At 40.7% G+C, this 27,315-nt stretch overlaps 1 protein-coding gene across 2 annotated transcripts in view; it reads left to right on the forward strand.

Moving 5' to 3' along the window:
* The window catches only part of Ap4e1 (adaptor related protein complex 4 subunit epsilon 1), a 55,509-nt gene that overhangs the window by 21,474 nt on the left and 6,720 nt on the right, over positions 1-27,315 (forward strand). For both annotated transcript variants that reach the window (XM_075962074.1, XM_075962075.1), the window contains 11 exons: positions 1,168-1,290; positions 1,394-1,503; positions 4,866-5,005; positions 5,592-5,704; positions 5,788-5,906; positions 7,701-8,003; positions 10,677-10,791; positions 13,930-14,053; positions 22,803-23,061; positions 24,472-24,993; positions 26,775-26,959. In XM_075962074.1, coding sequence (XP_075818189.1) covers positions 1,168-1,290; positions 1,394-1,503; positions 4,866-5,005; positions 5,592-5,704; positions 5,788-5,906; positions 7,701-8,003; positions 10,677-10,791; positions 13,930-14,053; positions 22,803-23,061; positions 24,472-24,993; positions 26,775-26,959 — 2,113 coding nt within the window. The remainder of the gene's footprint in view (positions 1-1,167; positions 1,291-1,393; positions 1,504-4,865; positions 5,006-5,591; positions 5,705-5,787; positions 5,907-7,700; positions 8,004-10,676; positions 10,792-13,929; positions 14,054-22,802; positions 23,062-24,471; positions 24,994-26,774; positions 26,960-27,315) is intronic.

A 27,315-nucleotide genomic window follows, 5' to 3' on the forward strand; every position in this document is an offset into this window, starting at 1 on the left:
TGTGTATGTGGTATATCCATGTGTATGGTATATTTGTATGTGTGCACCTGTGTGTGTTCTTTCTTGTGCAACTGTAGAGGCAGAGGTTGACTTCTCGTGTCTTCCTGTCATCCTTCACCTTATTTTTTTCCATTTGAGACTTATTTTATTTTTAATCATGTGTGTTTGTGTATATGTGTGAGTTTGTGCATGTGAGTGCATGTTCCTTCAGAGGCCAGAAGAGAACATCAGACTACCCTGGAGCTGAGATCCACCCATTGTAGGTGCTGGGAACTGAACTCTGGTCCTCTGTAAGGGCAGCAAGCATCTTCCCAGCCCACTTCTTTACCTTTGTCTTTGAGACCAGGTCTCTTTATTGACCCTGGTTAGACTGGCTGATCCCCACCCTCTTCCTTCAGTGCTGGAGTTATAGACCTGCACTACCATGCTCTCTTTTCTGTGGGTCCTGGGGATCCGAACCAGCCAGCGCTTCACCCACTGAGCTGCCACCTCGGCCAAATGCGTCAGCTCATGGGCTTTAATGAGTTTGAAAGAATTTGTATTCTCTTTAATCATCGTAGTTATTCTTTTGGTTTTATCAGAAAATTAAATTGAACATTTTCAAGATATACAATAGCCTGTTCTATATATTAGAGATTACTTTTAAAGAAGTAGCCTGAAGAGTCTTAAATAGTGACCCCTCCCTTTGAAATACATGGCTGTGCATACTAAGGTGGTTAGTTATGTATATGTGGTAGAAACTACTTGAAGGTTATTTTAAAGTATTCAAGGAGTGTTGGGAAGATGTATGTAGAAATGATGAATGTATTTTTTAATGTGTGTGTTAGACTGTAGGCCTCTGAAGGGGAGGGGTTTTATCTGTTTTATTCACTGTTGTATCCATAGTGTTAAAAGCATTTCTGGCTGTATGGGTGTTCAGTATATACTTGTTGTATTAAAGAATACATAATTATTTTTTTACTGGTGATGAAATTTTCTTTGAGTTGTACTATATTAACTTAATCCAGATAACTGTATAAGCATGAAAATAAAGATTGTTTCTCTAGAATTTTTTTATAAATAAGATTTTAGACTAAAGTATATCCTCCAGTTAATTTCAAGTTCTACACAAAATTGTTCTTCTGTTGTACTTAAATATATCTGTCATTTTTTATTTTCTTTCCTTAGCTATTCTGTTTGAATGTGTACACACAATCTATTCTATTTATCCTAAATCAGAATTACTTGAGAAGGCTGCCAAGTGCATTGGAAAATTTGTTCTGTCACCTAAAATAAACCTCAAATATTTAGGTAAGGTGATTGGTTATTATGGTGGAAATTGGCGAGAGAGCTTTTGAGACTTGCTGGGTACGTATTTCAGGTCGTTGAACTGTGATGTGATCTTTATTTCTAGGACTGAAGGCTCTTACCTATGTTATCCAGCAGGATCCTTCTCTGGCTCTTCAACACCAGATAACCATAATTGAATGCCTAGACCACCCTGATCCCATTATTAAAAGAGAGGTAAATTAGGGCTGAAGAGAGAATGACTCAGCAGTTAAGAGTGCTTGCTACTCTTCCAGAGGACCCTCCAATGGCAGAGGGATCGATGCCCTCTCCTGGTTCCTAGGCACCTGCACACATGTGGCACACATTCACACAGACACAGATCCACAGAAATAAAAATTAAATCTCTTTTTTAAAAAGAGAGAGGTAAAATTTTTGAATAGTGTGTTAAGGTGGTAAGTTTTTTTGATCTTCAGAGAGATTCAAATGATGGCCAGTGTGTGTGTGTATGTGTGTGTCTGTATGTGAGTATATTTTAAGTCTTACATATATTTTATTCTTTCTATTTTTAAAATCTCATTTTTGTTCTTTGACAGTCTGGTATGTATACTGCATGTTCTTCATTTTCACCTCCTGTTACCCTCTCTTACCCCATTCAGCTGTAACCCTTCTCCTCCCATCGCGTCTGTGTGCGAGTGTTCGGAGTTGCTTTCATGCGTTGGGGTGGCTCATCGCTGACGAAAGCTGATATCCTTCTCCAGCGCTGTTAACTTCAAGTGTCCCTCACGGAAAGCTGTTAGTTTTCCACAAAGTACTACTAAACATGGGATTTTTGTCTTGTGAGACAGAGTCTTGCTGTGTAGCACAGGCTAGACTCAAACTCATGATGCCCCCATCTCAGTCACCCAAACGCTAGGATTATAAGTGTGTCACCATAGCCAGCCCACAGGAATGTTCTTAATTTACGAGCTGGAAAGCTTGGGTCCTGTTGTAATATGATATGTTTTACTCTTTTTGCCAAATAAATCACACACAGATGCGTATTCTTAGTTAGGAATGCCCAGCCTTAGTTTGTCTTGTTTCTTGCCAGCATTTCTTAATTTTAATTATCCCATCTGCCTATTGCCTTTGGGCTTTTTCCTTCTCAGTGTTACTTCTGTATAGCTAACTTTCACCCTTATGTCCAGGCTGGCCAGCCGGCTGGCCCCTGAAGTCCTCCCCTTGTTCTCTCTTGCTCCTTTTCTTCTTTGTTTCTCCTTTTGTTTATTTTCTCTGCCTGCTGGCCCCACCCATCCTTGCTCCTGCCTGGCTTTTGGCCATTCAGCTCTTTATTAGGACCATCAGGTGTTTTAGACAGAAAAGAATCACAGCTTCACAGAGTTAAACACACTCAGCATGAACAAAAGCAACATACCTTAAAATAATATTCCCCAACAGAGTCCAATTATGTATATGATGTTATTGATTTTTTATGTAAGTACTATGACAAAAGGAACTGAATTCTAGACCTGGATTCTTGTATTGATATAAAATAAACATACCCCAGTTATATGTAATACATAATTTATGATGGCTATTAAATGAACTCACTCTTAAATAAGAGAATTGATAAAATTCTGTAGAACTATAAGATATTTGAACTTTATGGAAGAGAAGTTGTGCTTATGTGTCTAATATTGTTCTGACTTCTTCCTTTTATTAAAGTGATCCAGGTCTCTTTATGTATCTACATAAAGAGCACTGTTCATTCTCTTGTAGAGAAATCACTATATCTTCAGTTAAAGTGGTATATGGGCCTATTTAAGAAAAGTTAGAAGTTTATTTCCGATTTAAAACATAATGAGGATTTTTTTTTTCCAAGACAGGATTTCTTTGCATAACACTACTGGCTATCCTGGAACTTGCTTTGTAGACCAGGCTGGTCTTGAACTCACAGAGGCATACCTCTGTCTCTCCCTAGTGCTGGGATTAAAGTCATATGCCACCATGCCCAGCTATTATAATGAGGATTTGTTTTGTTTTTTGTTTTTAGAGGCAGGGTTTCACTATGTAGCCATGGCTGTCCTGGAACTCACTCTGTAGACCAGGCTGGCCTCGAGCTCAGAGATCTACTTGCCTCTCCCTCCTGAGTGCTGGGATTAAAGGTGCCACCACCATGCATATTATAATGAGGATTTTGAAAAGAATGTGGAGCTGGGGAGATGACTCAGTGGTTAAGAGCATTTGCTGCTCTGACAAAGGACCCAGGTTTGACATCCAGCACCTACATGATGGTTCACAATATCTGGAACTCTTGTTTCAGGGCATCCAGTGCCTTTTTTGGCTCTGCAGTTACCAGGAACACAAATGTTATACAGACATACACACAGGCAGAACACATACACACAAAACAAAATTAAATAAACCCTATGTCTTAAAAAACAAAGAATATTAAATACCTTAATAACTTCAAAGAAGTGAGATAAAAATGTAGCTTGACTAAACACTGTGTTATGCCTGACAGTTGTAGTGTTTTAAAAGATGGGGTGTTGGAGAGGTGGCTCAGCGGTTAGGAGCACTGACTGCTTTCAGAGGACCTGGGTTCAATTTCCCAGCACCCACATGACAGCTCACTAATGTCTACAACTCCAGGATCTAACACCCTGACACAGACATACATGCAGGCAAAACACCAATGCACTTAAAGTAGAAATTAAATAAAAATTATGCATTTTGGGTTTTAAAAGGTATTTTAAATATAAATTTATTTGCATATGCCCATTTACATATAGACACGTATTTAATATTTTAAAACAGCTTAAAAATTAACAAGACTCCAAGGGCAGTAAAAACTAAGTACACATCCCATCTGCGTTATCAGATATACAGCATGATTTTTTGTGTTATTAATAGGGTTGTAGTTGGACAGAGTTCAACACAGTTTACTTTATTATTAACCTATTTATCTATTCCTTTTTTCTTTTTTACTTTAGGCTTCCTTTTTTGGTTTTTCAAGACAGGGCTTCTCTGTAGCTTTGGAGCCTGTCCTGGAACTCTCTCCATATCCGCCTGTCTCTGCCTCCTGAGTACTGGGATTAAAGGCGTGTGCCACTACCGCCCAGCTATTTTAGGTTTCTTTTTAATAAAACAGTCCTGTGCCACAGCTCCAATATATGGCCCACATATCAGTCTTTCCTTAGAGGATCAGTCTCCTTACTGCGCCCCCGTTGGTCATGGTGTAGATTCAGAGGACCCTTCTCAGCTGCAGAAACAAAGCTGTCTCCCAGCCTTGTGGCACTCTTCCCTCCCCGTTTCCTCATTTCCCTTCATATACTTATCTTATTGGTCCCCTCTTCCCTCCCACTTAGTTCAAGTTCATACTTTTTCCTTTTTTTAATTTTTGGTATTGGAGATTAGGGCCTAGCACCTTTCATATCTTAGGCAATTAAGTGCTTCACCACTGAGCTACAACCCCAGGAAAACTGGCGTTTATCACCTATTAGCTAACTATCCTGAAAGTCTCTACATAAACAGAACAGTTAGCTTATTCTAAACACATTTATTGTACTTATTGGTGTTATTGTGTAGTTTTCTAATACTGTTTTTCTTTCTCTTACTAGACTCTGGAACTTCTTTACAGAATTACAAATGCACAGAATGTGACAGTTATTGTACAGAAAATGCTTGAATATTTGCATCAGAGCAAAGAAGAGTATATCATCATCAACTTGGTTGGCAAAATAGCTGAGCTGGCCGAGAAATATCCTTTGCTTCAACTGTGACTCATACGTACCTTTATGCGCTGACCTGAAATGGTGGTACAAATGTGACCGCTTGTGACTTGAGTTCAGGGACCCAGCAATTACTTGAATTCCTGATTCTTAAGCTTCAGAAATTCGCATAGACTTCTTGAGGGTTGGCTTCTTTTTAGGTATCTGTTGGGATTTGTTAGATAGCTTCGACCTAGCAGTGGTCAGCTTTTGAACTGGTGACATAGGCATTAGAAAGAGGTGAAATAACGTGCTCAGGTGAACACACAACGTCAGCCTCTCTGGAGTACGTATGAATCTTCCATTTTTTTCCTTTGTCACAGATAGCTGGCTCATTTCTTCAAAGTATTTATGTTTGTTTATTGAATATCTGCTATATGTAAGCAGTGCTTGATAAAGTAATGTAAACTCAGTTTGTTCACTTGCTGACACCCGTTCTATATAGAACTGGACTGTAGAGCGTTTTGGGTAGAAGTTAGAGATAAAAGCTGCCACACTCGCATGGCTCAGAGTTCCTTTTAAAGGATGATTTTAGTGAGTGTCATGAGGAGGTGACTTGTTCTTAACACTGGACACATATGCTCCTGACAATGTGTGGTTTATTCAGACAATGAATGCTGTGTTTTCAGTGGGAGGAGATGTAATGCACCCTGATATTCTCAGTAACTTCCTGAGGCTGCTAGCAGAAGGTTAGTAAAGAGTTTTTAATTGCGTTTTATTACAGTCATTGGGAATTGAGGGAAACTAAACTGGGGTTCCAATTTCTTTGTAGGTTTTGATGATGAAACAGAAGATCAACAATTAAGAGTCTATGCAGTTCGGTCTTACCTTACTTTACTAGATATGGAAAATACTTTCTATCCACAGAGATTTCTTCAAGTTATGAGTTGGGTGAGCAAAGTCTATTACATATAAATTATTATAACAACATAATTCCTCCAGAAGTCATTCAGCTCTTCTCAGTTGTCCATTTTCTTTCCCAGTGTTTACTTTTTGAGTGTGTGTGTTTTGTTTTTTGGCGCAATTTCTCTGTAGCTTTGGAGCTTGTCCTGGAACTCGCAGAGATCCACCTGTCTCTGCCTCCTGAGTGCTGGGATTAAAGATGTGTGCCGCCATTGCCTGGCCCAATGTTAACTTTTATATAGAAACTATTTGCTTATCCTTTCTTTGTTCCATCTCACTGGTCTGGTCTTTGGTAGGGGTGGTTTTGTTGTTCTTTTATTTTTGTTTTGCTTTGCTTGGGACATTATTATGTATCTCATACTCAGACTTGCTGTGTAGCCACAGAAAGCCTTGAACTTCCTGTTCTTTGGCTTCTACTTCCTAGGATTATGGGCATGTACCACCATGCTTGGTTTTATGATTGCTGGGTATCAAACCGCTGCCTTCATGTACGCTAGGAAAATTAACTGAACTACGTTACGTTCCCAGATCCTCTGTGTATGGTTTACATATAACTGATATCAGTGGTGTTTAGGTGTAGTTAATGGGATAATAAGAGGAAACAATCTTCTCACAAATAGAAGTCCTTCAAAAATTAATTGTTGAGTTGGAATTTGGGTTACCTGCTCTACTGGAGCTTTCTGGCTTTTATTTACTAAAGCCTCTTGTAAAATTAACTGGTTTTTGTTGTTGTTAGTTATCTCCCTTTGGACTTTTTTAAAAACAGATTATCACTGTAGCCCTGGTTGGCCTGAGACTCATGTCAGTCCTACTGTCCGAGCCTCTCAGGTGCAGGTTTATTATAGGCCCTGACCCTGACTCCCTCCTCGCTCACTCTTTTCCTCCTGTTCCTAGCAGCTTTATCCTTGCGGTCACCTTTGAGCCCATCTTTATTTTCCTTCTTTGCTGCTACTACTAGTATGCTAAAGACATTTACTGTGTAGTAAATGCCATCCAGGGAAGATTTTGTATTCCTTGAATTATATTTATAAGATAATTTTAGCATTAATAAAATGATTGTTAGAGCAGTCATGGATGTTGCTTGAGTAAGTTAGATGTGAAAAAAAGAAAAAGAAATATATGTAGCACAATCAATATTCTTTTTTGTTGTTGTTATTTTTTGTTTTTTGATTTTTTTCAAGAAAGGGTTTCTTTGTGCAGCACTGACTGTCCTGACTTTGTAAACCAGGCTGACCTCAAACTTAGAGATCTACCTGCTTCCACCTCCCTAATGCTAGGATTAAATGTATGTAAGACCATGCCCTGCACATGGTCAGTGTTCTTGATGTTAGTCCTGGGAACTGTCTTTGTTGGTGTCTGTCTAGATGTATGCTCTGAATCCTCTCCACAGTCACTAAATTACACTGTCTAATGATAAAAACTAGAAATCTGTGCTTTATAAGAGACTTTAAGACATACTAGAAATCTGGATTTTGTAAAATCTTACTCTTGTTAACATATGAGACCTACCTGTTTAAATTCTTACTGGAAAATAAACTAACTTCTAACTGGAAGTTCAGAAGAATGCTAACCTATAAAGGCAATTTACTTTATGTATTGCTACTGATGAGTTCCAGTTCTTTTGTATTGAAGATACCATTCTTAATATAATCTACAGTGTTTCTTTAATAATGTTCATCATAAAGTTATGTTTACTACAGATAGAAGTTGATTCCAGCAGTAGGTCTGACGATGGACCTCTCCGAGTTGGTATTTACATGTACATCATTGTGTTTACTCCAGGTATTAGGAGAATATTCCTACCTCTTAGGTGAAGAAAGTGCAGAGGAAGTTATAACCAGGCTCTACAAGTTACTTATGAGTGACTCCATTTCTTCAGAAACAAAAGCCTGGTTGATTGCTGCAGTGACCAAGCTGACACCCCAAGCACATTCTTCTCATATAGTTGAGAAATTAATCCAAGAATTCACTGTGTCTTTGGATACTTGTCTAAGACAGCATGCATTTGAATTGAAGCATCTGCATGAAAATGTGGAACTTATGAAGACCTTGCTTCAAGATACTCAGAATTGTGAAGACCCAGTGGTAAGAATCCTATGTTCTATTCTGTTAAAATTATTTCCTAAACAGAATAATTGTATGATATATAAGAAAATATAGTTTCTGTAGCATGTATGATGAAGCTTGTAGTTTTTCTCATGTTGGCAGGAGAGAGTTAGAAAGTTTCCATGTAGATGGAAATTTCTGTTCTTCCTGGTCTGTGGGCCCATATTTCGATATGGCACAAAAGCCATTAGCCCGGTCCGAGCTGACCATGTAGCTCTGCAGACAAGCTGTCTCTGCCCCTAACAAAGGCCAGGATGCCTGCTCCTAGCTTCTTTTGTTAAGATGTGGATTACCTGAGAAGAGATGTTTGACTGAAGCTGATGACTTAAGAGCTCAGATATTTGGTGCTTCTTTCCTTTGTAATTTGGAAGGATGTCTTATAGAGATGCTAATTCAGGGCCTACCTGACTGCTAGATGCCAATGTGATTTGGGCCCAGGCACTTGGCTGCCTAAGGAATGGCGTAATGTGTTTTCCCCCTTCCCCGCTCAATTTGGTGGGGGTATATAAAAGGTTTGGACAATAAACGGCAATGCTGGCCATTTTCCATGATGACGGTGTAAGCTGTGTCGATTCTTTTCCTCGCGACTCCGTTCCAGCCGGTTTGAGGAATTAGGGAATTTATGTTGGACCCTCATGGGCCACGACACTGGTCCCACAGCCATTCAGCCCCAAAGAAACTCACAGGTTACATTAATTGTAAACTGTTTGGTATTAGCTCAGGTTTATTATTAACTAGTTCTTACCACTTAAATTAACCCATAGTTCTTGTCTATGTTTATCCATGTGACTTGGTACCTTTTCTCAGTGAGGCATTCTTATCTTGCTTCCTCTGCATCTGACTGGTGCCTGACTCTGCCTTTCCTCTTCCCCGAATTCTCTTACTCTGGCCACCCCACCTATACTTCCTGCCTGGCTACTGGCCAATCAGCATTTTATTAAACTAATATGAATGACAGATCTTTACACAGCAGTTTCATTTAGCACTTATTCTAAATAGGAGCAGGAGAGTGTCTCGTTTGTAGCTTCTGATAGTTTTGAGATTCAGGAAAGGCTGGGAAAAGCTGTATGGAGAGGAGATGGGTTCCTCGAATGTAGCAGCCATGTGTGGGCTTAGCTTAGAAGTGAGGGTTCTGGAAGGTCACACAACATTTCCATCAAGTCAGTGTCTCCCGAATCTGAACAGTGAAATTCACATCTCATAGAAGGGAAAGACTCGGGTCGGAGTTTTACAGTGGGGTCATAGCGTTAAGGAAACTTTAGGAGGAAAAATCAGACAGAGCTCCTGTGGTGCCAGAGCAGGGCCTCGGGACTGCGCTGATGCTGGGGTCATTGCCTAGGGTAGTAAGGCCTTAGTGCTTGAGACGTGGGGTTCAGTTTCTGGTCACACCACTCATAGCCTCCATGCAGTTGTAAAAGGAGAAGAAAATAAAAAGAAAGCAGATCAGGAACTCTCCATTCATCAGGATAGCTTCTCTGACATTTTGAGGAGACAGTCTTAAAGTGTACATTCTAATCTTCAGTCTTTCTGCCTCCTCTTCCCCAGTGTTCCCTGAGCCTTGGGTGTAGGAGTGCTGGGGACTGAAGGTGTCTGCCCCTACTGCCGACTGGGAACATATTCTTAATTTTTTTTTTTAAGACAGGGTTCCTCTGTGTAGCCCTGGCTGTCCTGAACTAGCTCTGTAGACCAGGCTGGCCTTGAACTCACAGAGATCCACCTGCCTCTGCCTCCCTCGTGCTGGGATTAAAGGCGAGCGCCACCACTGCCCAGTGAGAACATTTTTTTTAATTGAGGTTCCCTACTCTCATCTGACGTGAGCCTGTGTCAAGTTGACATAAAACTATCCAACACAAGGTCAGATACAACTTGAATCCTCTGGATACTGTGCCCCAAACATACAGTGTCTTCAGCAATAGCTGTTTACCGTCTACCTCTGGAAAGCACCAAGGGCAGTAGCCTGTATGTTTTGGGAGTCTCTTGGACAACCCTGATCAGCAACTCAAAAGAGAGCTTCTCATGATGTTAAAGTTTTTCTGTGGCTCTTAGGGAAACCTTGTCAGCCCAGGTGGGGAATTTTGTTTACTATATATGTGTATGATATTTGTTGGAGCAGAACATAGGATGTGCAGGTTGGGCTGTGCCTAGAAGCTGAGTGTAGCTTAAATGAGCTGAGGTCAGGTGACCACAGGCTACTGCTGGGTTGGTGTGCAGGATGTGGGTCCTAGTTCAAGCCTGGAACTTGGGATTAGATGTGGGGATTGGGTCGAGTGTGGGGAAGGGAGGAGCAGGTGGACTCACCTAGCTAGCCACTGGAAAAAGGTGTGCAAGATATGACTGGGTGGAGAGTTTGGATGTGGCATGGGGAGGGGGCTGTAGGTTGTGATCAGGTAGGGCAGGTCTTAGCAGAAGTCTAGAGGTTGGTGGTGGCTCAGGAGGGATGGCCAAACTAGGTCGGGCACTGGATGTGGGACTTAGGCTAGATCTGGGGGGTTATGGAGGGTACAGTCAGGCCAACTAGACCCCAGAAAAGGATCTCACCTAAAAAGTTTAAAAGATACATGTGTCAAAGATATGATGGTACAGTCTAATCTTCTAAATACATGTTTTGTTTTTTTTAAAAAAAAATCCTGGGTTTTGCTTAACTTGATGCAGGTGGATGCTTCTTTATCTTTTCTGGATGGTTTTGTAGCTGAAGGTCTCAGTCAGGGGGCAGCACCTTACAAACCGCATCACCAGCGCCAAGAGGAACAGCTTTCGCAAGAAAAAGGTATATTTTCATCCCTTTATCATCAAATGGATTAGAGGGGCATGCTGTTTGTTTGGTTTGGGTTGGGTTTGTTGTTACTGAGACAGGCTATGCTCACTATGCAGTACAGGCTGGTGGAGACCTCATGGTCCTTTAGCTTTGGGCTCCCAGACAGTGGGCTACAGGTGTGTCCCAACATACCTGGCTCAGGGTGTAACTTTTAGAAACACGCAGTTGATACTATAGTCATGAAAGGAAGTGATTACAGATATTTATACTTTCTGTGGCTTTTCATTAAGTCTGCTTAATGTCCTAGAGACACACATTCATACACGTGTATACATAACACCAAAGACTCCATATCAGAGAGCTTGCACTATTTGTCTGGGTCATCTTGCATACTTTACAAATCTATCCACCTCCGTGCAGATACCCTAATTTCATTTGTTTTGCAGCTGAGTAAAATGCACTACATTTACATTCCCAGTTGGTCTATTGACAGATGTCCAGTTGGTCTATTGACAGATGTCCAGTTGGTCTATTGACAGATGTCCAGTTGGTCTATTGACAGATGTCCAGTTGGTCTATTGACAGATGTCCAGCTGGTCTATTGACAGATGTCCAGTTGGTCTATTGACAGATGTCCAGTTGGTCTATTGACAGATGTCCAGTTGGTCTATTGACAGATGTCCAGTTGGTCTATTGACAGATGTCCAGCTGGTCTATTGACAGATGTCCAGTTGGTCTATTGACAGATGTCCAGTTGGTCTATTGACAGATGTCCAGTTGGTCTATTGACAGATGTCCAGTTGGTCTATTGACAGATGTCCAGCTGGTCTATTGACAGATGTCCAGTTGGTCTATTGACAGATGTCCAGTTGGTCTATTGACAGATGTCCAGTTGGTCTATTGACAGATGTCCAGCTGGTCTATTGACAGATGTCCAGTTGGTCTATTGACAGATGTCCAGCTGGTTCTCCTTGGTACCGTGAATAGAGCAGCAATAATCGTGGGTGTACAAGTGTATCTGTAGTAGAATTTAAAGTCCTTTGAGTATATGCCCCAGAGCAATAGAGTCAGGCCATCTGGTGGTTGTTTTTTTGACTTTTTGACTGGTTTCCATAGTGGCGAACTAATTTTTAGTCCCACCTGCAGAGTCAGGGCCCTTGTCTTACCACATCCTCACCATCCTTCGTCCTTGCTCATTTTCTGACTGGAGTGAGACTGAGTCTTGAAGTATTTTTAATTTACATTTCCCTGATAGCTAAGGATATTAGAGCCTTTTTTTTTTTTTGAGACAAAAACTGTTTATGTAGCCCTGTGTCTTAGTTAAGGTTCCTATTGTTGTCAAGAGACACTAGATTTAGTCCATTATTATCATGGAGGATGACAAGAGGCAGCCATGGTGCTGCAGAAGGAGCTGAGAGTTTTACCTCTTGATCATAGGCAACAGGAAGTCAACTGTGACACACTTGCTCCAACTAGGCCACACCTCCTACTAGTGCCACTTTCTATGAGCTTATGGGGGACAATTACATTCAAACTACCACACCCTGTATGGAATTCCCCGTGTAGTGCTGGGATTAAAGGTATGAGCCACCATGTCTAGGCAGGATGCTGGATATTTTAAAAGAATATTTCCTAGCCATTTGTGTTTTCTTCTTTTGAGAACTGTCTACTGCTTATTTGATTAGCACATTATTGATTGGCAGGGATTTTTTGTTTGACTAGTATTTTTGTCGTTGTTGCTTAATTTTTTTCAGATCTTTATTTTTTCTGGATATAGACCCCCCTGTCTGAAGTATAGCTTCTAAAGATTTTCTCCACTTTGTAGACTGTCTATTCACTAAGCTGATAGTTTTGTGTGCTATGAAGAAACATTAATTTTATGTAATACTTTGTAAATTCTTGGGGCTATTTCCTGTGCTATTTGATTCTTATTCAGAAAGTCCACATCTTTAAGTATATTTATAGTCTCTAATCTAATTTCATCCTCCTGCAGGTGGTATCCATTTTGCCAGCACCATTTGTTGACAAGGCTGTTGAGTTATTCCATGCATGTTTTTAAGACCTTTGTCAAAAATTACATGACCATATCTAAGTGGTTTGTTTCTGGGATCTCTATTCTGTTCCACCGCACTTTTTGTTCCAGTACCATGCTGTTGTTGTCACTATGGCTGCATAGTAAAATTTGGGGTCAGCTATTATGATAACTCCAGTGGTGTTCTTTGTCCTTAAGATTGCTTTGTATATTAATGATCTTTTATGTTTCTATATGACTTTTTGAATTGTTTCTTCTAGTTTTGGGAAGAATGTCATTGAAATTTTGATGAAAGCTGAATTGAACTCTCTAGGGTTTTTTTTGTAGTATATAGCCATCTTAAAATTTTTTAAAGATTTATTTTATTTTTGCATACATATATGTATGGTATATATGCCTAGCACCTTCAGAGGCCAAAAGAGGGCATCATATCCCCTGGAACTGGAATTACAAACGTGAGTCACCATACTAGGAATTGAACCCAGGTCCTCTGCAAGAGCAACAAATACTCATAACCATGAGCCAGCTCTCCAGATCTTACACATCTGTTTGGGTGATGATGGCAGATTTGACCCTGCCACCCTTGTCTCGCTCTCTTATTAGTTTTAGTTTTACTGGTGATTACAGCTTTGCACACTCTGTGTGACACTTGTTGCATTCCCCTTGTGTCTAAAGAGGTAGATTTGACAGGTAGGTTGATCTAATTGCTTTTTTGTTTTTGTTTTGTTTTTTTCGAGACAGGGTTTCTCTGTAGCTTTGGAGCCTGTCCTAGAACTAGCTCTGTAGACCAGGCTGGCCTTGAACTCACAGAGATCTGACGCCTCTGCCCCCCAAGTGCTGGGATTAAAGGTGTGTGTCACCACCATTCAGCCTACTTGCCTTTTCTAATTGAACTCTTTTTAACTTTTTAGAAGAGATAAAAAGATAAGAATAAAGGGTAGTTTGTCTCTGTGTGCAGACTTAAATCGGTGGCAGCTGCTTTACTCTTACTGAACATGTCTGAAAAATTGTCTCTGGATTCCAGCCTTTTAATTGTTTCAATAGTGAATAGAATCTCATAAGTTTCATTCTTATGCTTTGTTTTAAATAAGAACCTCTGTTACTGTTTTAAATTATAGTTCTCAATTTTGAACCATATGGACTATCATTTTCGTCATCTGGCTTCACTGGACGACAGTCACCTGCTGGCATTTCTCTGGGCTCAGATATATCTGGAAATAGTGCTGAAACGGGACTGAAAGAGTAAGTTTCTTCATGAAGTTGAGAATTTGGTGAGCCCATCTGCTCTGCTTTCTGCTTGTGTCCTCAATATTATTATTTACAGCCAGGCAGTGGTGGCACATGCCTTGAATCCCAGCACTCAGGAACCAGAGTCAGGCGGATCCCTGTGAGTTCAAGTTCAGACTGGTCTACAAGAGCTAGTTCCAGGATGGGCTCCAAAACTACAGAGAAACCCTGTCTCGAAAAAACAAACAAACGGGCTGGAGAGATGGCTCAGTGATTAAGAGCACTGGCTGCTCTTCCAGAGGACCCGGGTTCAATTCCCAGCACCCACATGGCAGCTCACAACTGTCTGAAGATCCAGTTGCAGGGGATCTGACATCTTCACACCAATGCATATAAAATAAAGTTAAATAGACCATAAAAAATATAGAAAAACAAACAAACAAAGGTTATTTTAGGATGACTTACAAGTTTTCATTTTCAAATAATGCAAAAGAAGAGACATATTTTTGACTATGTGTTTAATATCATTGAAAAGCTATGTGAGATTTTGTTTTGCTTGCTCTATTGATTGGTTTCAAAATTCTGATGTTATATGTCTTGGACTTTAAGAGCTTATCTGCCTTCTAAGACAACAAAAACCTTGTATAATATTCGCACATGAGGTCTAGAGAGGTGGCCCAGCACTTTAGAGCCTGGATTGCTCTTGCAGAGGATCAGTTCTCAGCACCACAATGGGCAGCTCACAACTGTCTGTAACTCTAACTCCGGGGAATCCGATGCTCTTTGACCTCTGTAGGCAACCACATGTTAGTACTCATACACATACACATTAAGTAAAAATAACAGACCTGTCTGTACATAATGCATATTATTTTCATATTATAAAATTTGAAGCATATTGGAACTTATATATTAGATAAGAATTAAGCATATTTTTCATTCCTTATAATTTGTCATGCGTCTGGAAAATATTTTTTGTAGTAGAAGAATAACAGATACAGAGATGAACATGAAATGACTGACTACCTTTGTCTAAGGAAGCTCTGTTCTTTGCTCAGAATACTTTCAGAAGCTCTGGGGAGAGAACTTAGCACTTGCTGTACAAGCATGAGGACAGTACACACTAATTGCTACTACAATTAATTACCATCATCGTTCTCATGCTAAATTTACCAAGTAAAATTAGTCTACTGATATGATGCTAAGTAATGAAAATGCTTTCTTCTTTGTCAATGAACTTCATTTAAAAGAAGTCAAGGTCTAATGGGGGATTCAGCTCATTGGTGGTATGCTTGCCTAGAATGCATGAGAGTATATCAGTGGAATAATACAGTTATGATAATGAAGAATGATATGGTGCATAAAATGGCAGGGGTTCTAATTCTGTTTTTACCCTTTCCCTCCCTGGTCTAACATCCTTAATTTCTTTCCTAGACATTTAATTTTGGCATCCTAGGTGTGGTTTGTGGGTCTGTTATGGTAGAGGTGATAGCTGTTAAGTATCTCAACCAGAACAATGCAACAAGTAAACAGGTCACACATTATTTCAGATCAGGAAATTGTTGGTAACTGGCAAGCTGAATGTTGAAGTTAAGATAACAATTAGACTAGTAAAAGTGAATCACTTTTAAATATACAATTCTGCAGAAAGGGAGTACCAGCATAGGGAAAGACAAAAATGACTGGTAACACTAATTTGGCCCAAGATAGTGGTTTGGTTTTTTTGTTTTATTGGTTTTTTTTTTTTTCTAAAGATAGTGGTTTTTAAAGTCCCAAATGTTAAGAGCACTGGCTACTCTTCCCAGCACCCACATGGAAGCTCACATCCATCTCTGGGGTCCAATGTCCTCTTCTGGTGTGCAGATGTACATGCAGGCAAAGGATCCATATGCATACATACATACATACATACATACATACATAAACCTTTTTAAAAAATGTTTAGTCCTGATTGAGAGAAATTCCTGTCTTTACACAGGCTGAAACTTGCCCCTTCTCAAGTTCCCCATCTCATTGGTTTAGGGCACAAAGCCTAGTGTAATAAATTTGGTGTTTGAGACTCCTTTCTTTCTCTGCCAATGGGCTCAATCACACAGCCTGGACTTTGTACCTCTGAGACAAGCAGGCACCGGCTGCCAGTTAGGGGAGATGAGTTCTGACTCCTGCTGCTGCTCTGTAACTAAGTGCTAGGCGCATCTTACACTGAAAACGACCATAACAATTGACTCTTACAATTGTTATGAATCAGCTTTCACGGTGAGACAGTTGCTCCTTTCTCTCTCTCCCTCTCGCTCTCGCTCTCGCTCTCTCTCTCTTGCTCACTCGCTCTTGGCAGGGTTTCTCTAGCTTTGGAGACTGTCCTGGAACTTGCTCTGTAGACCAGGCTGGCCTCGAACTCACAAAGATCCACCTGCCTCTGCCTCCTGAGTGCTAGGATTAAAGGTGTGCACCATCACCACCCAGCCCCAGTTGCTTCTTTTCTACAGTCCCTGGTAAGCTGAGAATAAAGTCAAACCCAATTTAGAATTTCTTACATGTAAGCCTGTTATTAAACAGTTCCTCGGGTGGAAATTCCTAGAGTTGAGGTAAATTACACCTGTAATCTTTGGAAGATTTCTTGCCTAGAATTCACATATGTATCTTCATGGTCTGATTTAAAATGATACAAAGACACAATATAGAAAACTATGGCTTATATAATGTTTTCCAGATCTAGGCAAAGATGACTTATATAAAAAAGAACTTTTACTACATTCACCATGTGTGTGAAATGGCCACATGTATATTGCCACTTTTAGACTGTTGACTGAAACATGACAAGATTTATGTTGATAACAGGTGTGTAAGTAAATGAAATAATTGAGAAAAATCTGTAGACACCTGTGGCCCCTTCTCCCATTTGCCTGTGAAATACATTCTGCAGTGGCACGTGGTGTGCAGAATTTTTAGGAGTACCTTCTGCAACTGTACCGTGGAATGTTTTTTTGTTTTGTTTTGTTTTGTTTCTTGGTTTTTGTTGTTTTTTGTTTTTTGGATTTTTGGTTTTTTGACACAGGGTTTCTCTGTAGCTTTTGGTTCCGGTCCTGGAACTAGCTCTTGTAGACTAGGTTGGCCTCAAACTCACAGAGATCCACCTGCCTCTGCCTCCCAAGTGCTGGGATTAAAGGTGTGCGCCACCACCACCCGGCTTATACCGTGGAATGGAATGGAGAGAGAAAGTCATGTCAGTGACAGCTTCTGCAAGAATGACCTTTCAGGGTTGTCCTAAACTGGGCTAGAATGAGGGGTCAGAACTTCACACTGTGTGTGTGTGTGTGCACGTGCGCGCATGTCTACAGATGTGCACTGTGGAAGCCTGAGCTTGACTTTGGTGTCTTCCTTGATCACTTTCTCCTCTATTTACGTAGACAGGGCCTCTTGCTGAACCTGAAGCTCACTGTGGCAGTATCCATAGCGTGCTTTTTCAGGTTTCCTTTGCTCCTGCCACCCCTAGTGTAGGGATTACAGCACCTACTTTGCTTTTTCAGGTTCCCTCTGTTCCTGCCACCCCTAGTGTAGGGATTACAGCACCTACTTTGCTTTTTGTAGGGGTGCTGGATGTCCAAAATTCATTCCTCTTGCTTGCATGACAAATAGTATCCGCTGAGTTATCTTCCAGCCCAGGCTTTATTCTTCTGGTCATCAGTCACTGAACAGGCTTCACTGGGAGGAGCTTCCTCTTTGGTGAGTTCTATGACCTCTTCCTGACAGAAGTTTCCAGCAGCTGGGTCTAAATGGGGCAGCGTTAGTACCTGCTTGCCTTCAAAGAATGAAAACCCCAAACTAAAATTGAATCCTAAGTTTGAGTACTTTTTTTGTAGATGAAAGAAATCTTTTGTTAAAGTAGACATGTAGGTAGTGTAACCACTTTGGTATTCACGCATTCTCTAAAGTCGCTGCTTCTGAGCATCCTAGAGATATTCAGATCTTCCCAGTGGTTCTTAGGACCGCTCAGATCTACCTATGGCAAGGACAACCAGGTTTCTTCTGAGGACTTATTAGACAACTGGGGATTGTCTTTTAAAAGTGCTTAGAAAAACCATTTGATACTTGCAGTGGCTATTCAGTGGAGGAACTGTTTAGATCAGGCTGGCCTGCGGGCCTATCTGTGGGGTTTTCTTGATTGTTAATATAGGAAGGCATAGTCCAGTGTATGGTGTGCACTGCTGCCATTCCCTGAGCAGGAGAAAGTTGAGTGAGAGCAGAAGGGAGCAGTCAGTATAGGGGCATTTGTTTCTCTCTGCTCCTGACTGTGGGTAAGGCTGGCCAGCTGTCTCGAGTTCTGTTGCTGCAATTATGAGCTATAACTTGGAATTGTATGCCTGATAAAGTCCTGCCTCCTATTGGCCAGAATATTTTCTCACGACAACAGAAAGGCAAATGGAACAGTATTTCCCTAAAAACTGTGAGAAGCTGGGCAGTGGTGGTGCACACCTTCAGTCCCAGCACTCGGGAGGCAGAGGCAGGCAGATCTCTGTGAGTTCGAGGTCAGCTTGGTCTACAGAGTGAGTTCCAGGACTACACAGAGAAACCCTGTCTCGAAAAACAAAATAAAACAAAACAAAAAAAAAGTGAAGAGAAACAAACCACTCCTTGTATTCTTTATTAGAATCATTTTTCTTTTTCATTTCAGCCATGCACTGCTTAACAGTATTATCTCTTTACAAAATATAAAATATAATTACCTATAAACCAAATGGTCATGTGTAGTAATAAGGGCGGCGGGCTGCATCCCCAACACCCCAGCTGCCTGCACGGCTAGCTTATGCCCGGAAATAATTACACGGAAACTATATTCATTTAATCACCACTTGGCCCATTATATCTAGCCTCTTCTAGGCTAACTCTCGCACCTGGACTAGCCCATTTCTTATCATCTGTATAGCACCAGTCTTACCGGGAAGATTCTAGCCTATGTCCATCCTGGGTCGGAGGTTCATCGCGTGCATCTTCCCGGGAGCGGGGAGCATGGCGTCTCTCTGAGGAGGCATCTGCTCCCGAGAGGAGAGCTGTGGAGTCTGAGCTCACTTTCTCTTCCTCCCAGTGTTCTGTTCTGTTTACCCCTCCCACCTATCTTCTAACCAATGAGGGCCAAGCAGTTTCTTTGTATTTAACCAATGACCTTCCTCCATCATTTCCCCTTTTTCGGTTTAAACAAAAAAAAAAAGGCTTTAACTTTAACATAGCAAAATTACATATAACAAAACAGTTATCAAGTAAAAGTTACAATAATCTTTATCATAACTAAGGAAAACTATAACTATAACTAACTATTCTTAACTCCATCAAAGACACCAGAAAGATACAATACTACCTAAGCAAACAAGAAAAAAGCGACTTTTAAAACTCTAGAAATGACAGAGACATCTCGCTGCCTGGACAGTCACCCAAAGTTCCTCTGTACCGTTGGGGCATCCATCTTCAGCCTTCAGGCCCATGGTATCCAGCAGACATTTCCATAAAGCAGGAAAATTCAAAGGCAGTTCAGTCACTATCTGTTGTATCCTGCAGAATGTCTCGCAGACTCTTTCATGAATCAGGAACCCCGAAAGATCATCTCACCTTAGGCAAGTTCAGTAGTCCTCTCTCTGCGGGTTCTCTGTGTCCAGTTTATGCAATAGTCCAGGCAAGAGCAGTTTCTTGCCCAAATGGCTATCAAACTTCATAACGAGCCTCTTCGATGCCCATCTTCCTCTTGAAGTAGATTGGTGCTGCCAGGAGCAGAGTGTCTCATTGTCATGAAAAGTCCTCAGTTATTAAAACATTAAATGTCCTATTCTGTAATCTTTGAAAGACATGAAGAATGTCTATCTAAAATATATCTCTATATATCTAGAAAATCTAACTAACATGACTACAAGCTTTACTATTATCGATGATTATCCATTAACAACCTATATTTCTTAATTATACAGTACATATTTAAATGAACTACACAACCACAATACCTTAATCAAAATCAGAAACACTTATAACAAAATTGACCTTAAATCTCTATCAATAAAGCAAAATCTATACTAATGCAAATTATTCATATCTATATCATATCCCCCTTTAAATGTAAAAGAACGTTTATAAACCATATTTGGGAACATGGGTGCAGTTTTTTCTCTCCAAACTGCTTCCTGCTGAATGGGGGCGTCGTTAATTAGGTCTTTCATGGTATAACCTGTGTGCTAGTTTCATCTCCGTTGGCAGTTGAGTGAAGTAATTTTTTGATGGTGTTCACAGGAACCTTTCGGGAGGTCGTGGTCTATCATACCATATCGGGATAGATGCAATCCACAGGGTCTGGTCCTCGGGAAGATTCTAGCCTACATCCATCCTGGGTTGGAGCTTCATGCGTGTGTCTGCCCGGGAGCCAGGAGCATGGCATCTCCCTGAGGCGTCTGCTCCCGAGAGGAGAGCTGTGGAGTCTGAGCTTACTTCCTCTTCCTCCCAGTGTTCTGTTCTGTTTACTCCTCCCACCTATCTTCTAACCAATGAGGGCCAAGCAGTTTCTTTTTATTTAACCAATGACCTTCCACCATCAGTCATGGCTCTAACAGATCACAGGGAATGATAACCATCTACAGCTGGTGGGGTGGATCAGCAGGTAAAGGTGCTTGTCAAGAGTGAGATCAATCCCCAGAATCCACATGGTAGAAATGGAGTACTGACCTCCAAATATGTACTATATACACACAATAAATAAATACATATAATTTTTTTAAACAACTTTTAAAAATCAGTATAAATATTTTTGAATTTTTAAGATTAATTTTTCTATTTTGTAGTATAAGTTTTAAGTGCTACTTTGAGCCATGACAGTGATGACTAATGAGCAGTTCTCCCACTCTAGCTTTCGTAGGCTGCCTGGCAATGGAAGCAGTGTGTGTGTAAGGTGTTCCATGTGATGATATACATTTGCATTGTGAAATGGGTACTTCTGAGTTAATTAACATAGGAGCAATAGCGGTGACCTGTGGCTGTTCAGTCACTGCTAACTCGTGGACTCAGAGCTGTGACTTTGACATGTGAATCCATATTCTATTTAAATTTTAAAGAATGTTTATGTGTGGATGATTTTTCTGAGTGTACGTCTGTGTACTGTGTGTATGCCTGGTGCCTCCCGATGCCAGAAGAAGGTATCGGATCCTCTGGAACTGGAGTTACAGATGGTTGATTATAAGCCACTATGTGGGTGCTGGGAATCAAATGTGGGTCCTCTGGAAGAAAGAGAAGCCAGTAAATCACCCTCTTAATCACTAAGCTAGGTACCTCTCTAGCCCCTGAGTTCACATTCTTAATTTGATGCTAGATACCTTTTTTTGTTTATTTTTTTTATTTATTTTGCCTATATGTCTTACCTTGGGATTTTTGGGCTGAGTTTCTGCCTTTGAACCAATACTTTAAAAAACTCAGCTACTAAAAAGTTTCTGGGGGCAGGTGAGGTAGCTCAGTAGGTGAAGGCACTTGTTATCATGCCTGATGACCTGAGTTTCACCCCATGACCCACATAGGAGATATGGGCCCACATACACAAAATATTTAAGGAAATGTAGTTAAAGAAAACTTCTGGGCCTTTCAGATATCTTAGCAGGTAAAGGACCTGTGTTCAAACCTAACAGCCTAAGTTCAGTCTCCAGGCCCCACATGGTATAAGGAGAGAACCTACTCCTGCAGGTTGTCCTCTGCCTTCACACATGGGCTGTGGCACCTAAATAAAACGTATGGCATATAAATAAATAAATAAGTAAGTAAGTAAGTGTGATGGAAAAACACAGAGAAGAGTTTCTAAGCCTCTTTTCCAGGCTAATCTTAATATCGTTTTCAAAAAAAATGAAATATATGTAGTTAGTAATCACATTAATAAAACATTTTGGATTAAAAACAAATTTATATATTGGTGCATATTTGATGTTTTGCTTTCAGTGGATTTTAAGATGAATTTGCTTATGAATTACTGTTTTATGATTGAGGTTGGATCTCCTCCTGTGGCTAAGATCTTTTATCTTGGGCCATCAGAGTTAAAGGTCAAGGTGTCTTTGAACAGTAAGTAGAGAGGAGCACATCCACAGCCCTTCTCTTCTTTAACTTAAGTAATTAAATTAAAATTAAATGGTCTGAGATTTTTAGCCAGATCTAGAGTTCTGGTGCTTTAAATTATTGTGCTTGAGGGAAGGGGGAAATTGGTTCTAATAAAAATAAATTTTAAAAATCTAGGATTCCAGGCGGTGGTAGCTCATGCCTTTAATCCGAGCACTCGGGAGGCAGAGACAGGATCTCTGTGAGTTTGAGCCTGGTCTACAAAGTGAGTTTCAGGATAGGCTTCAAAGCTTCAGAGAATCCCTGTCTTTTTGTTGGCCTCGAACTCACAGAGATCCTTGCCTCTGCAAGAATCCCTGTCTTGAAAACCCAAAAAAATCTAGGTTTCCTTCTCACCTATAAAATTAACATAAAAGCTGTTTTTTAAAAGATCATAGCAGAAGCCGGGTGATGGTGGTGCACGCCTTTAATTCCAGCACTCGGGAGGCAGAGGCAGGCGGATCTCTGTGAGTTCGAGACCAGCCTGGTCTACAGAGCTAGTTCCAGGACAGGCTCCAAAGCCACAGAGAAATCCTGTCTCGAAAAACAAAATAAATAAATAAAAGATCATAGCATATGTGTTTTGGGGGAAAAAATGTATCAAGGATTTACCTAGTCAGCAATTATTTAAATTGACTTGTTTGCTTAATCTCCTTAGGACAAGTAGCTTGAAGCTGGAAGGTATAAAGAAATTATGGGGCAAAGAGGGCTATCTCCCCAAAAAGGAGAGCGCAACTGGTGATAAAATGGAAGTGTCGCATGCTCCTGGGGAGGGTACAACAATGGAGAATGTCAGCCAGGCCACAGCCAGAAAGGACCAAGCTCAAGGCTTCACCCAATCTACAGAGGAGAAAGAAAAGCAGTTGTTGGCATCCTCACTGTTTGTTGGGCTTGAACCAGAAAATACAATCAATTTGGTAAGTTGTCTGTTACATTCCTGTAAGTATCTCTGCTCTCTGCTGGTAGCAAAAACTGGATTTCATCTGTACATGGTGTGAGAGAAATGCCTCCTACAGCTCTCACAGCCGTCATCTCTCAGATCTAGAGCTCAGTGACATAGTTTTGGTTTTTTAATTTTATTTATTTATTATGTATACAGTATTCTGCAGATATGTATGCCTGCAGGTCAGTAGAGAGCACCAGATCTCATTATAGATGGTTGTGAGCCACCACGTGGTTGCTGGGAATTGAACTCAGGACTTCTGGAAGCTGAGCCATCACTCCAGCCCCAGTGACATAGTTTTTATACCACTGAGGTGACAGCATCCAATCCCCTTGAGTAAGTTATTCTCTGAAGTCTAGTCTGCTCACACAGGTCCAGGGTCCACAAAATTATCAGGAATGACCAGGGTGAATGACAGAATTCTCTGAGGGCAAAGGGAGTGATTGGAGATTGTCAGTAATAGTGGTCTGTCTGTGGGCTCTGCTTGCATAGACCTGATCAGACTGTTCTTCACTTAGGTTAGTGGTGGCAAATTCTATGGAATGTTTTTCTTCTGTATTTTCTGGTCAGCCTCTGATGTTTGTTATTGAGGTAAAACCAATTTTTCTTTGCTCACTAACAAAGATCATGAAATCAAATTATTATAGATTATTAAAATACAGTTTGGATCCCCTTTGTAGTCAGGGTAACTTAGGAGTCTATAATACAGCTCTGGAAACAAAAACAAATCTAGGTTGTCCAATTTTATAATGTAAAGAATACCAAACAACATTTTTTAAAACTACTACAACTGAGTTCTGACCTTATTTTATTTCCTTTTCTAAGTTTATGGTATGTATGTATGTATGTATGTATGTATTTATTTATTTTTGGTTTTTCGAGACAGGGTTTCTCTGTGGCTTTGGAGCCTGTCCTGGAACTAGCTCTGTAGACCAGGCTAGTCTCGAACTCACAGAGATCCGCCTGCCTCTGCCTCCCAAGTGCTGGGATTAAAGGCGTGCGCCACCATCGCCCGGCAAGTTTATAGTTTTTAAAAGTGTTTTTGTTTTTGTTTTTTCAAGACAGGGTTTCTCTGTGTGACTACCCTGGCTGTCTCTGTAGACCAGGCTAGCCTCGAACTCAGAGATCTGTGTGCCTTTGCCTCCCTAGTACTGGGATTAAATGCAAGCACCATCATGCCTGGCAGTTTATGTTTTTTAAGTTAGAAGTGAAATTTAGCTGATACCTTTAAGAATTTTAGGGTTTTGCATTTTATGTATCTGAGTTTTGCCAATCTTTGCTTTACAGATTCTTAGTGTTGATATATTTGTTCATTTGAGATTATAGAAGATATTTAAAGCTCATGATTAGTAAAATAGTTTCTTCTTATATTTTATTATTGCAGTTGGGAAAAGCAGACCTCGTGTCTCACAAGTTCAGGAGGAAATCAAAATTCAAGGTCTCCCAAAATGACAAAATACCCAGTGCTCATAACCCTGCCTCCTCCACCCTCAGCTCTGTATCAGCTGTGGCCCGTGGGGATGATGACTGTCTGAGTGCTTTGAATAGAGGGGACACTGAACTCAGTGCAGAGCTCTTGGGTTCTGGGTCTTCGTCAGAGCTGTCCTCAGTTGAAAAACTCTCAAGTGTCAGCTCGCCTGCGCCTTCTTTGTTTGCTGATGACAACATGGAAGTTTTCCAGCCCTCTTCATCCTCCACAGCTTCAGCTGCAGCCTCTCTGTTAGAAGAAACTCCAGAGCGTGGGCATTCAAGTCTCATGGAAATCTGTAGTAATGACACGGTGTCAGTGTCTTCTTACAAAATTTGGAAGGATGATTGTTTATTGGTGGTCTGGGCAGTCACTAGTAAGACTGATTCAGAGGTGACAAATGCTAAGTTAGAAATTTTTCCTGTGGAAAACTTCAAGGTAAGACAATGGGTAATTTATCTTTTCTCCCTTAAGTAAATGACACTTACTTAGTGTTTCTGCCTTTGCCTCCGGCACCTTATGAATTTGTTCCACATTCTTTCTTCCTTAAATCAGGGCTCAGGATACACTAACTACTCTAAAGAAACAAAGGAAGCCCAGTAGTGCTGTGTTTGAGAGGCCATAGATGTGTAAAGTGAGTCTCTGTAAAGCATAGTGAGGAATGCACCTTTAAATCCAGCACTCAGGACCAGAGGAAGGATCCTGTGAGTTCCTGGACAGCCAGAGCTGAAAAGTGAGACCTTGTCTCAAAACCCAAAAAACAAACAAAAAAAAGAATATAGGCTTCTTTTTTTTTTTCCTGGTTTTTTTGAGACAGGGTTTCTCTGTAGCTTTGGTGCCTGTCCTGGAACTAGCTCTTGTAGACCAGGCTGGCCTCGAACTCACAGAGATCCGCCTGCCTTTGCCTCCCGAGTGTGTGTGCCACCACCGCCCTGCGAAGATAGGCTTCTTATACTGCTTTGTTTTTTAACCTTGCTGCTGTGCCTTACTTGCCATGTTACATGGTCAGTTTCTTAAATGCTTTTGCCTGTTTCTTCCTGTTGAAAGCAAGGATATTAACGTTATGTTCCTGTAAAGAATTGACTAGTTGCCTGGGCAGTGGTGGCACACATCTTTAATCCCAACACTTGGGAGGCAGAGACAGGCAGAACTCTGTGAATTCAAGACCAGCCTGGTTACAGAGCTGGTTCCAGGACAGGCTCCAGAGCCACAAAGAGAAGAAATCCTGTCTTGAAAAAACCAAAAACAAAAAAAACAGAATTGGCTAGTTGATATCTGTAAAATGCTTTTAACATTAAATGCATATCCTATGTTCTTTGTGTTTCCTGATTTTATTCTGTGATCTCTACTCATGTGTTCCCTAAGGGCTACATTTGCTCTTGTCATATTCACTGAAATTAACTTTTCAGATTATTTAACAGAACCAAATAGAGCATTAAAAAAATATTAAGGGGTAAACATTTCTCCATGTGATTTTTTTATTCTATGCTCGGTACTTGGGCATCATTCTCTTCCATAGCCCTGAAAGGGAGCTATGGCAACTTCTCAAAGTTCCTTTGTCTGCATTGTTGTAAGTGTTCTCGGCACAGTTATGACATTTGACAGGTATGTGTCAGAAGGATAACCACTTCTTTCTGTGAGCTACATACAGTTTGTTGAATGAATTATTGTATGGTCCATTGCCCAGGGCAAGAATTCTTGAATACATATTAAAAAACAAAGAAATGTGTCTGATTCTACCAGTACAGCTTGAGTGGGGATGGAGAGAGAATGGAAGGCAGCTGTAGGATTGTTATAGATCTTCTAGGTTAAGAGTCTAGTGGTAGCCGAGCAGTGGTGGTGCACGCCTTTAATCCCAGCACTCAGGAGGCAGAAGCAGGAGGATCTCTGTGAGTTTGCGGATAGTCTGGTCAGTTCCAGGACAGTGGAGGGGGGGGGGGGTGCTACACTCAGAAACCCTGTCTCAAAAAAAAAAAAGGTAGGAGCTATAGAAGAATGCTTGCTTAGTGCACAGACACTGCTTCCCGAGTGCTGGGATTAAAGGCATGCGCCACCACAGCCTGGCTGTTTAGTGAATATTTGTATGTTGTTTCCATAATGTCATTTGTTAATTTCCCACATTAGTGTACTTTATTACTTTATCACTTAAATAGAAGTTTGCTATCCGTATAACATTATAATGATGCTTTCCTCGGTATTTTTATTACTTTAATTTACAGATCATTGAGCAACCTGGATGCTGTTTGCCTGGGATGGAAAGCTCCACATCTTTTCAGTATGGTGTGCAGATGGAAAGCCCTTCTGTAGAGGGGACTCTCTGTGGTGTTATAAATTACCAGATGATGGATGCACATTCTCTTCAGTTGGAATTTTCCATGAACTTATCATTACTAGATTTTATTAGGTAAATATCTTCTGGCATGTTTAAGTTATTCAACCATTATACCCTATCCCCCTTTTTTCTTTCTAACTAGAGACACTATGTTAGCTATTAGGAAATATAAGAATTAAATTATTAGTGGCTGGAGAGATGACTCAGCATCTAAGAGCACTGACTGCTCTTCCAGAGGTCCTGAGTTCAATTTCTATCACCCACATGGTGTCTTACAACCATCCGTAATGAGATCTGGTGCCGTCTTCTAACCTGCAGGGATACATGCAGGCAGAATGCTGTATACATAATAAATAACTCTTTAAAATAAAGAATAAGTATTATACAGTCTTGGGTACAGAGATGACTCATTGACTTCCAAGGCTTCC

This window comes from Microtus pennsylvanicus, chromosome 2, assembly GCF_037038515.1.
Source record: "Microtus pennsylvanicus isolate mMicPen1 chromosome 2, mMicPen1.hap1, whole genome shotgun sequence".
NCBI classification, from domain to species: domain Eukaryota; kingdom Metazoa; phylum Chordata; class Mammalia; order Rodentia; family Cricetidae; genus Microtus; species Microtus pennsylvanicus.